Genomic DNA, 21,463 nt, shown 5'->3' with positions numbered 1-21,463 from the left:
ATTGTCTTTATCCTTCCCCAGCTGAGCATAAAGGGTGCGACTCAGCAGTGAAATTTTTGTCTGTCAGTCTTTACATTTAAACCTGACACACCTCAGGTACTAGGAGTATGTGGGTTATCCTCTACAGTTTTTTGAACCCACATTTTGCATTATTGCTTTGGTAGTCTTAAAAATGTAATGCTTGTAACCAGCTGTGAAAAGAGTCATTTACTAAAGAACAGTCTCTGCCCAGAGGAAAAACTCCAGTGCACTATAAATATGCTCGCCTTCTTTCCCATTTGGCTGTTTGCAGCATTTGGGAAACCATGACTCTTTTGTGAGAATATGGCAGTATTCCACTGTACTCTGTGAGCTTCCAGCTTACCTAAAATAATGTAGGAGCTAGGTCCTGCATGGAGCTCAACAGAGACAGCCCTCAGTGCCAGCGCAGTCTGAAGTGCTCAACTACAGCACTGGTGCAGCTCACTGGTGTTCTCATTTTAAATGAGAATCAAGATATTGTCTCAATTTCCAGCCTTTCCCCCTGCTTTGGGCCACGTTTCATTAATATAACGCCCCAGGTGGGTTTAATCTCCTGCAATGGAAAACATGCCAAAAGCAAAACTCTATCATCAGTGATGTGTTGAAAAGGGAAACGGCCCTGTAGCCTCCTCCTACACGATTCATAATGGCAACCTCCAGTCTTACTGCTACTAAGGATCTATTGTACATGCCATAATGACTCTGAAAGGCCATGCTGACTGAAGAACAAGTGGAAAGTTACATTGAGATGACTTATAAACGACTGTCAAGACTGCTGGAGCCTGTAATTTAAGGGGAGTCACAAGTTCTCAGCTTTTCTGGAAGCAAAGTAACATGGCTTTTCCATACCCAAGGTGAGGGGGCATTTGACAGAGAGGATGTCTTGAAATTACTCTCTGCGCTAGCAAGAAACTGACTGGGAGAGTCATGCTGCCATATTGATGGACATTCTGCTGGCAAGTGTGCTTTTGCCAGTGTAGAGTTTATTAAGCTTTCAGAACCAAAAACTGCCCTACCAAAGCATGTTTATACCAGCAAAAAAGCAAACCATGCTAGGGCTTCTGCAATGGCATAAAATGTCATCTAGAGAAGTCACATCTTTAACAGATACTAAACCAGCAAGGACTTCTAAGGCACACCTTTAAGGATTTATCCCATCCCTAGTCTTTCACAATGGGAACAGAAAAATCACAGGCAGCTAGGAAATCCCTTGGAAAGTTCCCCAGGCCATATAGGAGATTAGGTCTCACATTTCTAAGGTGAAGAACAACAGCAAGGGCTTTAAATATGCTTATTAAAAATATTTTTACATCCTCATTTTGAACTTTAGGAAGATTTAAAGAGGAACTTAGAAAGTCCTCTGCATAGTACCTTTTCATGAATGAGATCTTAGAGGTGACCAACTTATTTATATAAGGAACTGAAATCTCAGTGAAGCCTTTTGGGAGTTTTTTAATTCAGTGGCAGGAGGGCCCCTAGGTCTGTCATCATTAAAACCCAGCGAGTGATCTGATACACACCTTGCTTCTCAAATTCTTCAAAGAGATTCAGGCTGGTAATGCTCGGGCCAGTGAAGATGATATAGTTCTTCCCAGAGGCGTTCTGACAAAGGCTTTTGGCCACCATACTGTGAAGCTGTGGTTTGTTCTTCAAAGCATCCAGCCCATCAGCACCACTCCCTTCTTTGAGATGGACATAAATCTTAAACGAGAAATGGTAAGAAAAGTCAGAAGGTTATAAGGAATCCAGAGGGAGCAAATGCAACTGCCAACACACCTGCTCAGCTCAACGGAGACAAGCTGAGCATCAAGGCAGCAGATACTTTTTATAAACTGCTAATATCTAAATCCCTTTTCAAGGGGCTGTTGCTTTAAAACCACCTCAGGTTAGCTGGCACAGCTACTGATAAATACAGTGTCCTTTGCCTCAGCTTAAGGGCTTCCTGAAGTTCTTGTCACTGTTGTGCAGTTTGAAGATTGTTTGCATGGCAGGAAAAGACTCAAATCATAACTGAGATTACGTGTGGTACTGAATCTGCATAGGTTTTAATGCTGCCAGCAGAAGGAGAGCATGGGAACTTAGTTTCAAAAAAGGCCCCTACAAGATGACCACAAGGAAATGGCCCATTAGCTCATTGCAGTAATGTTCAGATTTATTCCTGTTGGCAGCAACCATTAGGCTGCGATGCAAGTGCGTGTGCACCCCCATAAATGAGAGGAGCCAGCAATACACATACCCAACCAGCCAGAACACCCTCATCAAACTCTCCAGGCACAGTGCTAATTCTTAGATCCTTTACTTAGATCGTGATTTGGAGACAACCCACCAAAACAGATTGAACCAGGAACCAGGGTATAGTGCAATATGCTGCTGTTAATAGGGAAATGCCTGGCTCATTTGTAGCAGGCTGCAGTAGCTTTAGCATGTAGCCTGCTACTATGCAGTCCACAATGCTATGCATTTCAAGAGAGCTGTCACCATCACCTATAGGTGGTCATAGATGTTTGTGTTAGAGTGCGGGAACATCATCCCTCGGTAATGTGGCTATAATTAACCAAACACAGTCCAGCTAGTATACCCACCAACTGCAAGAGTACTGAAGTAAGCTTCATTCCTACAAATGATCCCTCTAGAAGAGGAGTCTTCTGCATTGTCATGCAGAGGGAGAAAGCACATAACCCTTCCTTTGTACACAAGCCTTCAATTTTATTTCACTGACAGTATTTTACAAGTATAGCTTTCACCAAAGTTGAACACCTATTAAAATCAACTAGGCATCTGACCTTCATCTTGTTCTAAAAGTCAGTAGAAATAACCTGCTGGAAAGAGAAATGAGAAGCAGCAGACACTGTGCTCAGTTACTCAAACAGTACTGCAACACCATGGAACTTGCAAAGATTTAAAAACATGCACAAATGCAAATTTTCTGAAAAATTTGCTCAGGCCTGCCTTTGTGACTTTGGCTCTGAAATACTCAAATCTTTTAGGAATTCCAGAAAATTTCACCCATCAGAGAAAAAGCTGAAACTTGCACAGTATTCAGGGGCAGGGAAAAGGAATTTTGTCTTGTTTGTTGGAGTGATGTATCCACAATGAGCTTTTGTTAAACTTGCTTGAGACCTCAACCATCCAGAACATGCAGCATTGCTTTCCTGTATATGCATCCATTTCTCTTACCAACACGCTCCTTCATAAAGGAAAATTCATTACAATGCTCAGAGAACAAAAATGCTTGCATGTTTGCAGTAGTGCTCCCAGTAATTTATATCTCAATGATCTCAGAGGGGAACGAAATTCAATTAAACAGCTTCTCCCTCTTTTAGATGGTGTATCTCCCAGCACTGGTATTCTAGACATATTAATGTAATATTCCCTAGCAATTCATGCATCATGGAACAGACCCCAGAGGAGTGTGTTATGTATGAAATCTCCAAGAAATGAGACATAATTTGTATTTTGAAGTAATTGACATACTAAAGAACAAAGTTGGTGCAAGGACAAATACACGCTAATTCCAAAAAGAAGTACAGCACATATTAAAAGGAAGTCTTAAATATACATTATTTACATTAAAAAAAAAAAAAAAAAAAATCCCTTTTTTGATAGAAACAGTTTCCAGATGAGGACAAAGGCAGGAATGTTTGTAGACTCCCTGACCATGCTCCACTCACTTTTGAAAGCTGTCAGATTTGTGCCTTCCCCAATGCTAAAGCTGAGGACTAGCTAATTACAGTAAGTCATTTAGGTTATTAATCAGGGCTCAAGAGAGTAGCTTAACAGTGGAATGCATACAAAGGGCAGACTGTTCCAAATTTACAGCAAAGGTATTTCATGATTATTGGCATCAAAATTAAGATTAGGTTACTAGTATGTCAGCACAGAGACCACACTTCAAGCCCTTAAAATCTACAGACAAGGCAGTGGAGACAAGAGAGGCAGACAGATTAGTTTTGACCTTGGATTAGCAGTTGAGCTGAAAACAAAGCAGGAATCTCTAAGTCTAGGGAAGTGTCCTACACCTTCCCTCCCCCATTGCAGTAAGTCTTAGCCAACCAAGAGTCTCTCCTGCTCCACGCTCAGTTGTGTTCCCCATAGAGTATCCCCCAAGGGATGAGACAGTCTGCTGGTGAGCCAATTGGTCCCTCACCATGGGCTGGTTTGGGTCTGCAAGCAGCTACTTTAAAGCGCATGCCCACCATGCAACTGTCTACTGAGATATCACTATTTTCCTGCTAGGATGCTACATACTTCATAGGTAACAAATTAGCAGAGTTTCCTGGGCACCTGGCACCCTCCCTCTGCACTCCCGTCTATCTCGAGGCTCCTTGTAATGGCCACCTTGTGATTCTCATCCCCACTTGCTCTGTTCACCTCCCCAGTGCCCTTTTTCCAAAACATCCATACCTACTTCTCTCCTCCTCCAATGTTAAATATATCCCCCTTTTTTCTCCTTGGGCATTTTCCTGCCTATCCAAGCACAGCCTTTGTTCTTGGCAAAATTTTTCTTGTTTTGGAGAAGCATCATTCAAAGCTTTATCACGCTCAGCTCTATTGGGAAGTTGGGTGACAGCAGCATAATGTTGGAAGGCATTAAGGCTGCTGTGAAACAGCAGCTGGGTACAGACAACTGGCAAAGACATAGCTTCAAATATCCTTGCAAGTCCCTAGGATCCCATATGGCCTTTATCTTCCCTCTCCCCATCCTCTCATCCAGCTTATTTCATTCTACCTCAAATCATTAAGATCCTGCCTATGGAAGCCCACAGCATTCCCCCCTGTTCTGTAATGCATTAGAAGTGGTATTTAACAGTTAGCAGTCTGCAGAAAAAGTAGACTTGCCAGAAATTGGCTGCAAGACCTTCACAGGCACAGTCAGAAGCTGCTCCCCAAAAATGTTTGTTAACCTATTCACCAGAGCTTCTGGTTTGCCCTATAACAGCGTTAGAGCTTTGTGTCCTTTCCATGTACTCCAACAGCAAAATGTCATCAGCAGTACAGGCTCGACAACTGCTGCTGGACAACAGATGGAGATGTTGGCAGCAACATCCTCTGCTTCTGCGGGTGACAGTCAAAGCAATGCTTCTCAAATATCTGCACAGATCACTTTTACTGTGTATCTTTTTCTAGTGGCTACTGATCCATTCGATCTACAGCACCAAATGGGATAACTTCTATAGATGTGACATCATCTGTTTTAGGAGGCAACTATAGGCTGAAGCTCTCTATCCTGCAGTGCTGGGACAGAAACCGAGCTTCCTCTAGTCATCTCTCAATAATTTGTTTCTTATCAGAACAGCTACATGTCCAATTCTGCCATCTCTCTATCTACTGCAGCCCTACTGCACCGGATGCTTTCAACTCAACATGTTTTAATCCCATGTGCACGATACCAGCTCTCCTCACACCGTTTAACTCATCCCTCAAACCCTCCTGTCTTCTGCCTTCAGTCACCATGCAACATCCTAACAGTCTCTTCCTTTTAAAAGCCTGACAGTAAGAAAAGACCTTGACAGTCTCTGGCTCATCTTTCCTTCCACCTACAACTGCTTCTGCCTCCTCCCATCACAAATGCAAAAGTAGGTATCAATCAGTGTACCTGAATGCCTGAGCCACAGGGTATGGGTGAAGACTGTGCTGAGCTCTTCCAAAACCAAGAAAAACAGTGCAAACTCTCCTGGAAAGATCATTTGCCTACACAGAGGCAATAAGAAAAGACATCACATTTCTGAGCAGGAGATTTCACATGTTGACAGATGAGAGGCAAGTCAATCACCTATCATTCGGAAACTCAAACCAAGTTTGTTTGGCTACAGAGGCAGACTGCTGGAGAGAATGCCACCAGAGGACGGAAGGTCTCAGAGTAGACATCTGTGCTACAAGCCAACAGGAATTTCCTTGCTCCGTGCTGGCATTTTACTCTCTGGAAAATTCATGTGGAAGATTCATAAGGTCTTGCTAGAAACCGGGTAAAAAAAATGAGCACTTAGGAACAAAAGCTGCATCTTGACTGCACATTTAAGAGTGCCCTAGAAACTAAAATATTGGCAATTCCGCGCATATTCAAAGCTCAGACAGACAACTGAAAGCACTTGTGAATAGCACATCCCAAATACTCCACATTCATACATAATTGAAGCACCCCAGGGTACAATTCTCAAATGAAATAGATGACATTTGGAAGAAAAAAAAAAGGGGGTTGGGGTAGTAATAAACAGGAGGAAGATTTTGAAGGTTACATTGTGCAAAATATCTCACAAAGGGCAGACCCTAAACAACCACAAAACAGAAGCCAAGTTTTTAGATGACACAGTTATAAAAGCAAGAGAACAAAGAATGGTACTGTCATACTTTTTGGATCCTGAATAGCTATCAAAAAAATAACTTCATATTTCTATAGACTTCACAGCCAAATACTCAACTGCTCATTCCTAGTGCCACTCTCTAGATCCTGCCTCACTCTGTCTTCCTCTCTCATCCTAAACCTCATCTCTAACTGTTGCCATTCCCATTGCTGTTGGGAGATCCTCCCCTCCAGTCCCACCCCAAACCTTCTGCAGCCCCTATTCCCCCCTTCTTTAATGCCTTCCTCTAAGCCAGCTCTTAGGTCTAGCTCTTCCTCAGCAGCTCTTGGCACCACTGATGGTGCTCTTAGTCCCACCCCAAACCTTCTGCAGCCCCTATTCCCCCCTTCTTTAATGCCTTCCTCTCAGCCAGCTCTTAGGTCTAGCTCTTCCTCAGCAGCTCTTGGCACCACTGATGGTGCTCTTACCGAGACTGGATCTTTTCACTGGTTTGAGCCCCTCTTTGTTCTCTTCCTACTCCTCTAAAGGCTACTTTGAAAACAGCATTCAAGGGACAAGCAGCTTTCCCATTCTGTTCCCATCTAGCTCTTGGGGCTCCCTGCAAAGCTCTTTCCTTGGTCCCCATCTCTTCTCTCTCTGCCTCCTGTTTTGAAATATTTCAATCTGCATAAACACACAGATCCAGCCAACATCTGTGTGCTGAGGATTGGCAAATCTCTGTTTTGCCTGTACATGTTCTTCAAAGTTTCTAATAAGATTGTGGTGCGACTGGCAGAGAGACGCTGGTAGAGTTGACAATGCAAGCCCAATATGGCTAAAAGCAAAGCTCCATGTTCTCCTTCCCCTGAAATCACTCCTTCACGTGATTGTATCATCCCTGGGGACACTACGACATCTTATCTGTATGGTGAACCTACAATCTGTGGATCACCAAACACTGACTTCTCTCTATAGCTTCTCCCAGGCCAGCCACATTTGAGTCAGGCAGCTTCATTATGTGTAACACCTCTATGATAAAGCCTTTCTTTCAAATACCTAACAACTGCCTGGCTGTCCTCTCAATTACTGCAATTACCTTTCTTCCCTTTGGCCTTGCTTACATGTATCTTAACATCCAGACAGCGTTCTGCCCCAGATATCACTTGCCTAACCCTTTGCTTCAACCTTGTCAGCCTTCTGCCAGTTCCCTCTTCTTTGCAGCATCAAATGGAAGTGGGGCTGGAAAATGGAGACAGGCCTTTGTCATTTAGCCCTCCCTATTGAGCTTTTCCTATACCTTTTCAGTACACTGATTCCCGCCTGTGTTTGCCCTGTGAAGCCAGGCATCCAACCACTGATGCCAAACAAGGGCACGTTCGCTTCTGTCCATGCTGCCCTTCTGCCGCCTGTTTGCAAATCAGTGCTAACCTCCGCAAAGCTCTTTCCTTTTGCTCTTCAATACCTTTCTTAGAAAGGATGCAACCCCCACAACACAATTGCTAATCTATGCATTGGTGCTGCTACCCTCTTAGTGCTCCTTCATCAGGCTCCCTCTGCGTAACTGGCAGCCCAGCTCAGGTCCATGACCAAGGCCTCACTCTGGTGCTACACAATTGCACAGCCTTGGCTCAGTTTTTCTAAGAAAATTAATGTTGAGCTGTGAGAAGGTGTATAAATGAGGATATATGTAAGTAAGAAAGTATATAAATGATGCAAGATAAGAAAAGTAAAAACTATCAAAAGTGCTATAACTTTTGAGGGGATAACATGTAGTAGCTCAAGGAGGAAAATACTTACATAAAAAGCTATAAAATCTTAAGAAAAAACCAGAAGATGACAATTCAGCAACATCAAGGACCCAGCTCGTTTCCAAGGAGCAACAAGGCTGATGACCGCCTGGCCCGTGCAGGCTCACCAGGAGCAGGGAGCATGCTGGTGCCTAGCAGTGTGTTGGTCCCAGCCCTCTGCTCTGTACATCAGCCAATAAATACTGCTGTACACACCCTGCTTGCAGAGTCTCTGAGCAGCCGAAAGGTGCCTGAACTAAAGTGACTTGCTGTGGGAGGCTTCTGCCTCCATCTCGCATTTAGATGCTAAACTTACGAGGGCAGGGATTGTCTTTTTGTTCTGCCTACAGCACCAGCACAAAGCGATGGGATCCGTGAGGGGCGTTCCTATGGCAAAACTATTAAGTGAGGAAGAGAGGAGGTTCTGGTGCTTTTAGCCTCCTTCCTCAGAGAGAGCTGCACTGAGTGAGAACACCTGCAGAAAGGAGACAACTACGCAGGTAGTTTTATCATCGGAAATGCCAAGTACCGCAGACAGGAACTAAAAAGTAACCTTAATTCCCACCTGAAAATAAGACACTGGGACTGTGTGTAAACTCTGGGAGAGATCTTTGCATTAGGTCACATTTAGATGTTTGGTCTTTCCATCCATCTAGAAACACGGTAAGATTGTAAACTCCACAGAAATGAATAGGGCTGGCCCATCACACATCTGCAAAACTACTTTCCCACTTAATACCAGTGAGCAAGAGGATAATTGACTTCTAATTGAGATCTGAGATTTTCAGATGCTGACAATACAGAACCGCATGCATTAAAAAGCCAGAGCCTGGTGGGAGTCAGAGGAAGAAAGCAGACAGGATTTTCCAGCCACCAGTGACTGACAAATGAAGGTGATCAGATTTCCTGGGATCCCCTCCCAGCCAAAGCTTGACCTTGAGAACCTCCTCAAAGCAGACACTACATCTGTGCATTCCAGATGCAACTGTTCCAGCAACAGAGAAATTATCAGGGCACTGTTTAAAGAAACCCAAGGGCTTAGACTAATCTCTAAACAGAACTTAAACAGGCTGAAACACCAACATTTCTGAGCACCTTTATTAAACAAATGCACAGATGGCTAACTTTCCTGCAACTCTGACCTTGAAAATAAAACTCACTCCAGGCTTATTTACCCCTCCCTTTCCCAGTGACCAAATGCACTTATGTGGTCTGTTGTGAAATTAAAAATTCTTTGGGGCACCATCTCAGTTTCTCTAAATTCTGGAAGTATGTTCTTACTCTGTAAAATCAACACGGCTATGAAATATTCGAGCTGACTGTACTTACCCTGTTTGAAATCAAGAATGAACTACAGCATTTACTATAAAAGCATAATGTTTACATTGTTTGGGGTTTTTTGCTGCAATTGAGAGCTCTGCCACTGATCTGTGGAGCGACCTCAGACATCCCCCTTCACTGAGACTGCTGCTCTTCAGGGAGAGAGCCATTTCTTACCTTCTCATGCAGGGGCCACCCTGATCCAGGCTGCACTCTTTAAATACTGCTATAGTGCAAGTCACTGATCGTTCAGTAACGAGGGAAGACTCAAGCTGCAGAGACAGTCCTTTTCCTTAACTGTTCTGACTCATCCCTTCTTCAGGGTAAGCCGTGGAAGGTGGAAACTCAAACTCAGTCCCAGCACAAGGATCTAAAGGACTTCATAAATCTGAATGACACGTTTCACAGTGATACTAGTGAAAATGAAATGCATTCTTACAAGAATTTTCTGCCAGTGAATAAGAGCAAGTGCAGAGCCCATATAGTTGGGGGCGGGGAGGGGGTGTGGGAAGGGAAGAGTGTCCAGAATAGCCTCAGAGAACAAACTTCATCCCAAGGAAAAGGAAAGGATACACACATCCATAAAGTAATCTCTTCTCCACCATGATATCACTGTTTTTTTAAGTGAATAATTAGGTTGATGAGCTAATTCCATTACCGCCTATCATAGTGATTAATATTGCCTGACTGTCCCTTTGCAGTGCACTCTACCATCTACACACTGCCTTCCATTTTGTTGATTGATGGCTCTTTGGGTCAGGGACTGTCTTTAGGGTTATGTTTGTGCCATGGGCCTGTGGTTCAAGATGAGGCACTATGGGAATAGCTCGTCCTGCCTGACTCCCTGTGGGGTTCAGTGCATGGCACCAGATTCCTGTGCTTCCTCCTCCTTCTGAAAAATGACCAGAAAACCTTCTTGTGCAGGAGGAGCTATGCAAGGACTAGGCATCACTCAGTAACAGTTACTTATGACCACGTTCATTCCTCATGAGCCACACGAGAAAAGGAAAGAGAGAGCATGCTGTGTCCTACCAGGACAAAATAACTAGCCCTGATCAGATATTTGGGAACTCTCAGCAGTTTTGGATGAGCTCTACTGCTATATCTAAAATGAAAAAGAGTCCTACCAATCATATTTATGAACATCTTTTACAAGCAAGTGTTCCAGACTTTTTGAGAGAAAAAGAGAGAAATAAAAACTGACATGACTAGAGTTTTGATTTGAATAGGATGCCTTACTCAGCCAATACTCTAAGAAAGAAAGAAGCACTTCTAAGCTACTGTGATCATTTAAACCGCAATCAAGATATTAAAATATTGGTTTGAAAAGTGTCTTAGTGGTAACACATATGTAGGGAAATATATTGGAGGGAAATGAGGAAAACAAAGAGAAGATGGAGCAGAGAGGGACAGCGGAGGTCCTGCAAGCTGAGTTTACTGTTCTCATTGAATTAGAAAGAAAGAAATGAGAAGGCCCAAGCCCTCTCCTGCAGCAGCAGCTGCTGCCACCTTGATGTCCAGCATCCAGGATGGGTGAAAAAGGCAACAGTATCAGGGCAGTTTTGCTGCCTACTTTGCCAAAGTCAGCTCTCCTGGAGCCCTTCTAACCCTCTGAAAGGTTTTGTTCATGTTCCCAGCTGCTGTAGACGTATATTTACTTTGTTTGAATGATGTGTCCTTCCTGCATGTTTCCACTTGGCCAGCTGACCGTGAAAAGATACTCAGCAACAAAGCTATTCACTGCAACAAGATGCTTTGCTTGAGAAATTCTGAAGCAGAGATATGACCTGAAATTTTGCATCCATCTTAAAACAGAGACTTAACTGTCAGGGTGGAGTCAGGTTACCTGTATTACAGAAGACAGAAAAGTAGTCTAATATATATACATTATTTATATTATGCATATATAAGCCTATGTGCCTTCTTATATCCACAAGCAATATTTCATTTTTATGCCACTTCTGTTCCACGAATGGCTTACTGAGCTGGATTTTTAACCAAACACCATTTGCTTAAATAAGCAAATGATGAGCCATCAAACAGAAGTATTTACTCACACCCAAAAAAGTGATTCAGAGTTTTGTTCATGAGAACAAGCAGACAGAGGAATCTGGGGAGTCAAACAGCTAAAACTCCTAACATTAACAACTGCCCTGTGAACTGCCAACCAGGAGTCGTTCACAGAGTAGCTCAGCACGCGGCTTCAAAACACTGATACCAATTTTACATTAGGAAAAAAAACCAACCGACTCTTTTCATCATAGGAAAAGCAGATCACTGGGAAAACTGGCATGTCCTCAAATGGAGATTTTTTAACATCAGGCTCATCATTCAGGTTTAGAGGACCTTGTTTTTGGCCAGGAGCATCGCAGACCTCTTGAGGTTCCTTCCATTCCTGCGAGCCAGTCATATGTAGCTCACTTCCCTCTTCTGCCTGGGCTGCCTCATCTTTTTATAGATCTATATTATTCAGACTTTTGAAACTGAATTAGCCTGATTTATGAAGTGTTTATAGTAATATTTTATCCTGAATAAAATGACCTCGATGTCATCATGTGGAAACAATGAGGGAGGGAATTCATCCAGGTGGTATTACAGAATTTCTACATATTTCCAAGTGGGTGCTGTAAGGTTTTTCTGACAGCAGACAGGTGATAGACCAGTCAGTCCTTAACTATCAGGCAACAAGTCTTTCCTTCACGATGGCAGTTTCACAAGAGATGGAGGGGAAGGTGTGCACATGAAGGGGGAAAACATTGGATTTTCTTCTTGTTTAGCTCAATTCTCTCCATACGTTAAACACAGAAAAAACACCCCTCTGTTTTAATACAGTAAATAAACCAAACCACCAACAAATAAGTGCTTTGCATTCTGCAAGATACCTCGTGAGTGTGACACATAACTGAACGTAGCATTTCAAGCATACCATAGTTGAAGATCCCCATCCTCCCCAGACTAGGTTTTTCCATTTTAGCATGAACATTCATGTTCCTGTATATTCTTTTCCATCCTTCCCTAAGGTGCCTCTCACCCAATCGTTTAGCATGATGGTAATTACAGCCCAGCCATGGAATGAAAATAGAAGGCGGCTGGTAAGATGATCCTGGACGTCATCCGGATGCAAGTGAAGCATGAGTATCTAATTCATTAAGGCAGCAGGAGGATTAGGGTGGTGCTAAGCATCTATTCTGTTTAATTTGACATTCCATTAATTTACTCTCTCAATGGACAGGACGGGGGGTGCAACGTAATTATAGGTCAGAATCTGAAACCTCTGGCATGTCTGAAGACTTATTAGTTTGGTGGCAGTTGGCTGGGGGGAGCATGGCAAGAGAGCTCAGCAAACTTTATGCTTGCTATACCCATTATGCTTCAGTAATAAGCAGTGTGTGGGACCGGTGGAGCTCACCCTGGAGATTAAGGACACTACCTCTGTGTAGCAAATGACTTTCCAAAAGCCTTGAGAGCGGAAACCTCCAAGGATGCTTCACAAGGTGAATCTATTTTGTATCAGACAAAACAACTGCTTTAAAACCTGGATGGAAGATGCATGATCCTAGTTTTTCTTCTTAGAGTGAACAGCATTGCTGAAAATGCAAACCCCTGTTCCCAGTGAGCCTCTTTTCTTGCATAGCTACTCAAACAGTCATAGTGATTCACAGATCAAATTTTACTGTGAACGAATGTTCAACCGCAGCAAATCCACAGACCCTGCAGTTTTGACATGCATTCAGCCTTAGCAAGCAGTGTGCACGTCCTACCTGCTCTGGAACATGCGGGACATCACATTTTCACAGAAGCTCTTGGGAAAAAGAAATATCAGAAAATATCCGTGCCCCCACCTCTAGGTATCAAAAGAAACAGCCAGATTTTTCAAGAGCTCTCAAAATACATCAGCAATTGGGGAATCTGAGAATTTGAAAAGTTGTCCCCAGTGCTTTACAACACCAAAACCAAACCCTTTAACATGTCTCCCACTCGAACTCGTATCTCACCTTGAAGTCACATCAGATTTTATTTCTTTGGTAGAGAAGTAGAAGTGTGGAAGGAGATGTAATAGGAAACCCCACTAATACATTTCTCACAGAAACATGGACATCTTGATACCATATTGATTTAGTCTATTGGATACCACTGGCTATCACAGATGCAGCGTTATACATAGAGAGAGAAGCTGACTTGTTAAAAATGACAGAAGTCACAGTACCTAGACATTTAGATGAACTTAGGATGTACAAACAGACAGACCTTTTAACTCCATTTCAATATAATTAGCTTAGGGCTGGCTGCCAGATGGACAGTATTAGAGACAGGCACCCTCAGTTAAATCATACAGCAAACAGAGCATCAGGAACTTGTCGTCACCGTCTGTCGGATCTAGTATTTGCGGGAGTCAGAGGCCTGCTGCATTCAGATTGTAGCCCCCGGCAAGGCAATGAAGAGAAGTGACTGTTACCTTTTGTCCTGAAATACATTTAAGGCTCTGCTGGAACTGAATCAAGACATCTGAAGAGGTAAAACCCACCTGGCAGATGAAACCAGTGGATGAGCACTGCCGGACCCAGAGACTGAATTTCCTCTTTTTCCTCTTGCGCAGCTCCCTCTCTGTGCATGTGGCAATGAAAACAGGATCCTCATCAATCAGGGGCTCATGTAGTACCTGCAATTGGCAAGAAAAGGCGGGGGGGGGGAACAGAAGAGTACATGATTGCTGAAAAAAATGGTGCTTTAAATTCTTCCAAGGAAATATAATCCTTGCATTGTTCTTGTGCGCATCACCTCATACAAAGGAGCAAAACCACTTTTGTCCAATGCTACCATTCAACAAAAAACAAAGCCTGGCCAAGCACACTCCATTGTGAATGGCTGCTCTACACGTGGTTTGCAAACAATGCAAGGCATGGGTCTCACTTCTCACTATCAGCTACAGTTCAACATCCCTCCAAAATGAGGTGGGGCGGGGGGGGGGATTGTTAGCAGCATCCTTCTCCAAGCTTCATCATCAGCTTCATCTTGCTTGGCAGAATGTCTTCCACCCAAACTTCCCCTACAATATGTTGTAAGGTACACTCCTTGGTTACAGCAAAGGAAAACACACAGCAAAGAGGGAGAGAAGTTAAGGGAGAAAAAGATATTTTCTGCTGCTGCTTAAGGAAGTGGAAACCAGACAGAAAACATTTTTCCTGGTGGCAGCAGCTTCAGGGAAGCCTCTCTTGACTCAGGAGCTGAAAAATTTGACAAAAGGAGACAAAGATAAAAGACCAGAGGCAGGAAAAGAAAAAGACAAGGCAAACTGGAGCAAGTAATGAAAATCTGTGAAAGTGAAGCAATTTCTGTAATCTGCGTCCAGATGATATAAGTGGTTCCCTGTTCCTTATAGCTGTTTTGTTACACTTCTCTCCATTAATTCTGTAGCAAAGTTATTAGGTTTTAGGCTACAGAACCCACCTATAGAAAAGCACTACCACCTCCTTGCAGCTCACAGGTAGCTGTGCATAACATACACATCCCTGACTGCATGGTGTTTGAGTTGTCTAGCAAGTCACTTGTGAGAGTACAAACACTTGGAAACTGTTGAAAGGTTTCAGCTGATGAATGCTGACCAAATTCAGAAATCTACATCTGGATCAGAGCAAGTCACTGCAGGCTCCCCGCTGAGTACATGAGAGGAATGCAGTCCCAGCAGGCCATAATTCATACCCTTTTAAAGACATGTAAAATAAGTCAGATGGGTTATGATCTAAAGGAGCCTGTTCTTTTCCAGTGACCATCACCCCAGGAGACAGGCTCAGATACAGGTATCCACAATGCAGAGGCTCTCACCCTCAGACTGACCCTTTCCACATCTGCACGTGTGCTACTTTTGTGCACATCTGCACGCAGCCAGTGGTGGAAATGAGAACAAAGCTGCATTAAACCTGGGAGTGATGCTCGTAGGAGAGATGTGGTGGGTAAGCAGTTAAGCACCAGTGATGAGCAGCTGCTGGCCTCCTCAATACAAGATGTTTGTTGAACATCACTCTGTCAGCCCAAAATAGGCACCCGCGCCCTCCCCACGCAGTGGCGGCTGCAGACTTTCATTTATACACACTCCACTTCTTAATGGCTCATAAAACATTCACAGGACCATCTGAAAGCACTCTTGTGAAATGTTCAAATTATACACCAAAATGCACATGCGAGCAAGGAGAGCTGCACACAAAGCTATTTGTTCTTAAAGCTGCAGCTGCCTCGTTTCCCCACTGGAGCCAAATCCTCTTCCTCTCTCAAGGTCCACACAAAACACCGCTCTTCCTTTCCGAAGGCCACCTGGGGCATTTCACACTTCCACCTCAAGGAATTCTGACAGCGTTTTGCAAATATTAAACGTGCCCTCATTCGTTTTTGCCTTTTGGCCTCTTCTGTGGAGAGGGGAGGACCACATCCCTTGGGATGGGGTTGGATACACTGTTAAGAATTCCTCAGCTTCTGGAAAGGCACTCTTACCTGCCAGATCCCACTGAGTGGTGTGGTTCAACTGTTATTCCCCCCACTGTAGGATGGAAAGCAGCAGAAAGAAAAGGCTGTATAAGCATCACTTGAGGACATTTTTTACCCTCTGTCATTAGCTCAGCTCCCTCCTCTGCACCACAGCATCAGCTCTCCTCACAGCAGCTCTACTGCATCCTGCTTACCCTTTGCACTCTTTCTGCCTTCTAAGACACAGAAAGGCCTGCCAGCCTTAAATTTAGAAAGCAAATCTGAATTTTGAAAACTCTCCCCATCTTCCTCTTCTCCCTGCCCACTCTCAGCCCTGCCTTCCCCTAGGACCCAGAGCTTCCCCTCCTTTCCCCTATCCCAAACGTTTAAGTCGTTCCCATTTCTCCATAAGAAGACTAACGCTCCACCAAAGTCCCTACCGAACTACTGGGAAGAGGGAACAAAAATGGAAACAGAGTAGGGCAAGATTTGCTGTTGCTGCAAAGACAGAATGTGGACAGGCAGGGAAACTTGAAATGTGGACAGGCAGGGAAACTTGAAACTTGCTCTTCTTGCTTCCTCCAGAGAGGGCGGGGAGACAAGTGTTGTCACCCCTCTAGATGCAACCACTGCTTCAACAGCTGTGAAGGACTTTGCAAGCAAGGCACTGTATGGCCTGTGCCTGCTGCTGGAACAGCTGATCCCCATCTCATTTTCAAAGGGAGCAATTTGTTGCTTCTGGCACTGACATGGTTTTCTTATGACACAAGTTAGACCTGTTGCCACTGGCCAGTCCTATTAGTTTGTTCACCCTCCTCCATTCTCAGTCGCCTTGCTCGTCCTGTAATCGCAAATCCATCTCTTTGCCAAATCCCCATGCAAAGTGGTATTTGTTCCTTCCCCATTCCCTGTTCCTGCTGTTGCTGCAATACCCGCTTTTCCAGGATTGAGCTTACTGCCCCCCATGGCATATTCTTTCCTGCTTCTCATCCTCCTAGATAAAAGCCTACTTTCAGGCTTAATTGACTCCTACATGTATTCCTGGCCGCCTCTTCACCATCTTTGACTCACTCCCCAAGACCTCCCCTCTTCTTACTCTGACTTCCTTTGATGCAAGATACCTTGTGGATTTCTTCAAAGAAATCATCCCCATTTTCTTCTCTCAAATCCCCAGTTTTCTTCAGGTCTAAGCAGCTCCTCATCTGGTTGCTTCACCCCCCCACAGCTATCCCATTAGGTTTTTTTCCTCTTCTTTATAGCCATGCTCATACCCGCTAGATCTTCTTGCCAAGCTTTCACTCTTTGTTTTCCCCTCAATATGTACATGCACCTCAAATGTTGGAGTCCCACCTTGGAGTCTTGCCTCTCCAGCAATTGCTCCATCTCACAACATCTTTCATTCACTGAACAAAACAGCTAGCCACTGTCAGGAGTGCCTTTCTTTCTTTTCCGTTTTAGATCATCTCCAAAGCTCTTTCCACTCCACAGTTCCACCCATCCTGCTCTCACCACAGCCGAAATAGGCTTGTAGGCAAAGCCCAGAGCCACTCACTCTTTTGTACTTGGACTTCCTGGACTCCATTGCCTTAGATAATGAACGAACATGTCCTTAAGATAGCTCATCCTCTCTTAGCTCCATGGCCATCCCCAACAAAGGCTGTCTTTTCAGCCTGTCTCCTGGAAAAACTGTCTCAGCTTGCCTTGTCTCTGGCTTTTGGTGGGTACCATCCAGTGGCAAACAGAGTCCCCTGGGTAACTGCACCTGTATGCACAGATTCAGCCGTTGCTTCTGCAATAGTAGCTTGTGCTTCTGCTTCTTTGCTCCAAAGCTTCTCCTGTCTAAACTAAATTCTCTGCTAGTATCTGACATCTCTGCTTGCATATCTAGCTGTCACTTCTGATTTTATTATGCTGCATTTGAGAGCATCTCCCTCCCCTTAAGATAATCTTACTATCTCCTTTTTTGGTCATTGCAGACATCCCTCTCCTCCTGCTGCAGATCTCACTGGCCAGTGAATCTGAATGTCAGTCTTTACCTTCAACTCCTTGCAAGGTCTTCTGAGGCAGGCAGTGCCTGCATCTTCCATGCTTTCTGAGTAACAGCTCTAAAATGCTACTCATTTTGAGTAACAATCCACCCACCCAGTCAAGTTTTCATCCAAGCCCACAGCCATCCTGCAACAGTTTTCCTTTTGGCCTCAACATAAGGCAATCCTGCCCTACAGATTGCTGCTGGAAAGCTATTCTCCTAGCCCATCACACTGGCCACATCACTTTTCTTTATTTCTCTCTGATAGCTCTTCTTCTCCAACGTATCAGACAGATTCTTTCTCTTCACTTTCAAAGTCCTGTTTGGCCTATCCACATTTTACTGATCCTCTTTGCCATCATTCAAAGGTTAACTCCCACCTCTGATGGAGCCATAATTTCACGCTCCTCTGCCCATTTGTTAGTCTTCAATCGACTCTCTTTAAAGAAAAAAAAAAAATCAGTTCTTACAGCACTCCATTACCATTAGGTAATTTCAAAATAGCCATGAAGGTTCATCATTTTCTGCTGTCAAACTCTCCTAAAATCTGGCTTCACCAGAGGATCAACTGGTCAAGAGCTACAGGACACCAGAAATTTACCTTGCTATTCAATATTCTTATTGCTCTTCTGTCTGTCCTTCTCTCACTCCATGTCTTATCTTATACTTGGCCGACATCCTCTGAATATTTACATCTTTATGTTACACTCACAGAAGCCCCAAGACAGAATAGTCCTGGTTTGGGACCAGCACCCGTAGTCACAAAGAATCATTTTGAAAACAGGAAAACTGAGAAATAGAGGTGTGACTTGAGCAAGATATTATCATTTGGAAATGCCCAATACCAAATCAACATTAATCATGAGGACACAAAAGAACTACGAGTTGATCAGCCTGGTTTTGCCCCTCTATGTTTTCAGAGAAGCTGTCACTTAATGCTGTGAGCTGGTTTGGAGGAACCATGTTGAAACTTCTGAGCTGTACCCTATGATACCACCAAGAGTGAAACACAAACAAGCTCCCTAGTAACTGGCCAAACTTTAGCACCATGCCCTTGGAGCAAGAGGTTAGGGTTATGTCTCTCTTTTTGCCAAGGAGTTCACTCCTGCCTGAGGTAAGGACTTAAGCTGACTGTTCCCAGCTGACATTTCACTGGGCAGATGCAGAACTATTTGGTTCCAAGATGCCAAAGAGAAGGTACTTTGGAGGCAGAGGGATGAGGAGAGTGCCCAAGTTGTGCTCCTAACCTCTCCCATGCCAGTCGGGGCAGCCAGAGACAGCAGTCGTGTCTAGTCGCATCCTGCTGACAAGCATATAAATACTCAGCAGGCACAGAAGGATATTTGAGCAGTGATGTTATTTTCCTGGGCTCCTCTGGTTTCTGGAATTCAGTGTATAACCTTGGCAGGTGAGTACCCTTGAATTTGTTGCAGTATACCTCCTGAGCTCAGGCAGGGCATCCCCTCTGTCTTCAGGCTTCCACTTGTAGACAGTAGCACAGCTACAAAGCTAAGCAGCAAAGAGACAACACTGATTCCAGGAACAGACCCAAAACTCGACTTCTTGTTGCTCAGGTAGAGGCAGCAGTTATTTATACAGAAGATGTTGGGGAAGGATAGGATGGAGAGAATATTCCTGTCATTCCTATCCAATCTAGGTCAGAACACCATTTTTTTTTTTTTACTTCAGAAACTGAAGCTAGTGCTTCTGACACACAATTATAATGTTCTGGGCTTTCAATACCTTTATGAGCTGGAGAGTAATTATTTTCTTTTGTTTGCTCAGTATATTTAGCAAAATAATTATAACTCACTAGATTGCTTTCTTTGGTTTGGTATATTGGCATAGTTCTCTCCCTCCCTCTGTTTCCTTTCATAGAAACTGTGGTGTCATTTTTGCATGCACATTTTCTTTGGGGGGGGGGGGGGGGGGGGGGGGGGGGCGGAGGCTTACACATGAGAAAAAAACCCTGGATATTTTCTGACAGAAATTCTACTTGAAGAATCTTTTCTAGCTCTCCAGAAAGAAAAGATCAAATCTGTAGAAGAAGTAACTGTGAAGGCAGATGTTGCACTGCCTGCTGGATGCAGACTGTCTCCTCTGTCCACAGGGGTGTGTTAAACATGGCATCTTCCTAACCCGTGTTCTGTGAGTCCACACTGCCAGAGGAAGAAAGTAACGAGTCTACTTACAAGCCTAAACAGCCTTGCTGCATTCAACAGCAAGGAGCCCAAGTCATTCCTCTGCTTGATGCCACTTACAAGGCGCTAGCTTAAAGCTCGAGCATAGATTGCAGCTCAGACACAAGCCACCCAGATACCACAAGTCTCGTGTTTAAGATACACGTGTACCTTAAGCAACAAATCCATTTTGAACTTGGGATTCCAGGTATCGCTGATTACAGAAACCTGGGCCCCTCTTCCCAAAACACTTTCAGAGGCAGCACATCCAAAAGCCCATCTGAACGGGTCTTTCCCCTTGTCTTTTTCCTTTGTTTCTGTGCAATTGGGTTATTACTAATTATTTCTATTATTTCTCACTGAGCCTGACATTCTGGGTTTGATGTTTACTGCAGTACTATGCACTCAAGACAATTTCCAGGGAGAGGTCTTTCCTGCTGTTTTGAGCAGATGGGGTCCACATCTCTTGGGACAGGTAGTGTGCAGCCCTGCCTGATGGCACCCAGGAGGTTGTTAGGCACAAGGCTCCTTTCAGGAGGAGGCCTGGAACATCCCCCAGTAGGCTACCAGCACTACACGAGAGTATTTTTAACAACAGATTCAAAACCTTTTTCTTTCTCACAAAGTTATTTTTGAAGCTGTATTTTAGTGCTTTTTGTTCTGCTCAATACCACTGAAGCACGTTGTATAGAAATCACTGACGTAAACACTGACAAGGTTAGGAGAGAAGTGGAGGGGGAAGGAAGAGAATTGGGCTGTCACTACTTCTTCCCCCCTCGCCTTTTTTTTTTTTTTTTAAAGTAGCATCTCCTTACTAAGCTCAGCACAAGCATACATTTTGCTTGTGGAGATTTAGATGTTTTGCCACTGCACATAGGATGCTATTATTTTGTCAATTCAGTTGACAAAACCTTGCTTAGGAGGGGGGAAGGGAGAAGGGATATACATGCAAATCAAATTTTATCCTTTAATGGATTTGCACTCACAGCATGTCCCACAGAACACCATTATAAGCATTTACATTAGACACAGTGATCACATTTCTGAAGCCTTTACCTTCCGCCCATTGAAGTCAGTGGCCATAAGGATTAGATTTCATATCTTAATGAGAGCTTGGTCCCAACAATACTGTGTCTCTCACTGCCTGTTTTGTCTTGATGGAAATGATCCTTGCTGGCATGGCTTAGTGAGAACACTCCTCCCTCCTCTACTGTAACAGCTTTTTAGACAGCTGTGTTGTCCTAAATTATACAGGTATGATTTTTATTGTCTATAAAACAGAAAAAAACTGTAATCACTCCCAATTTATTTTAGGCACACATCAATGGATGTGATGCATCTATGTCTTCATTAATCTTGTGCAGTGGGCAAAAATGTGATGCTTCA

The 21,463-nt window shown here is 43.8% G+C and overlaps 1 protein-coding gene across 2 annotated transcripts in view; it reads right to left on the bottom strand.

The window, feature by feature from the left end:
• PGBD5 (piggyBac transposable element derived 5) overlaps positions 1-21,463 on the bottom strand; it is a 79,030-nt gene that overhangs the window by 25,156 nt on the left and 32,411 nt on the right. For both annotated transcript variants that reach the window (XM_075495858.1, XM_075495859.1), the window contains exons 3-4: positions 13,935-14,069; positions 1,542-1,722 (exon numbers count right to left, since the gene is read on the bottom strand). In XM_075495858.1, the coding sequence (XP_075351973.1) occupies positions 1,542-1,722; positions 13,935-14,069 (316 nt within the window). The remainder of the gene's footprint in view (positions 1-1,541; positions 1,723-13,934; positions 14,070-21,463) is intronic.

The sequence above is a fragment of the Mycteria americana genome, chromosome 3 (assembly GCF_035582795.1).
Source record: "Mycteria americana isolate JAX WOST 10 ecotype Jacksonville Zoo and Gardens chromosome 3, USCA_MyAme_1.0, whole genome shotgun sequence".
In the NCBI taxonomy this organism is placed as follows: domain Eukaryota; kingdom Metazoa; phylum Chordata; class Aves; order Ciconiiformes; family Ciconiidae; genus Mycteria; species Mycteria americana.
The sequence above is the reverse complement of the archived record's forward strand: the minus strand, read 5'-3'. Positions and strand labels throughout refer to the sequence as shown.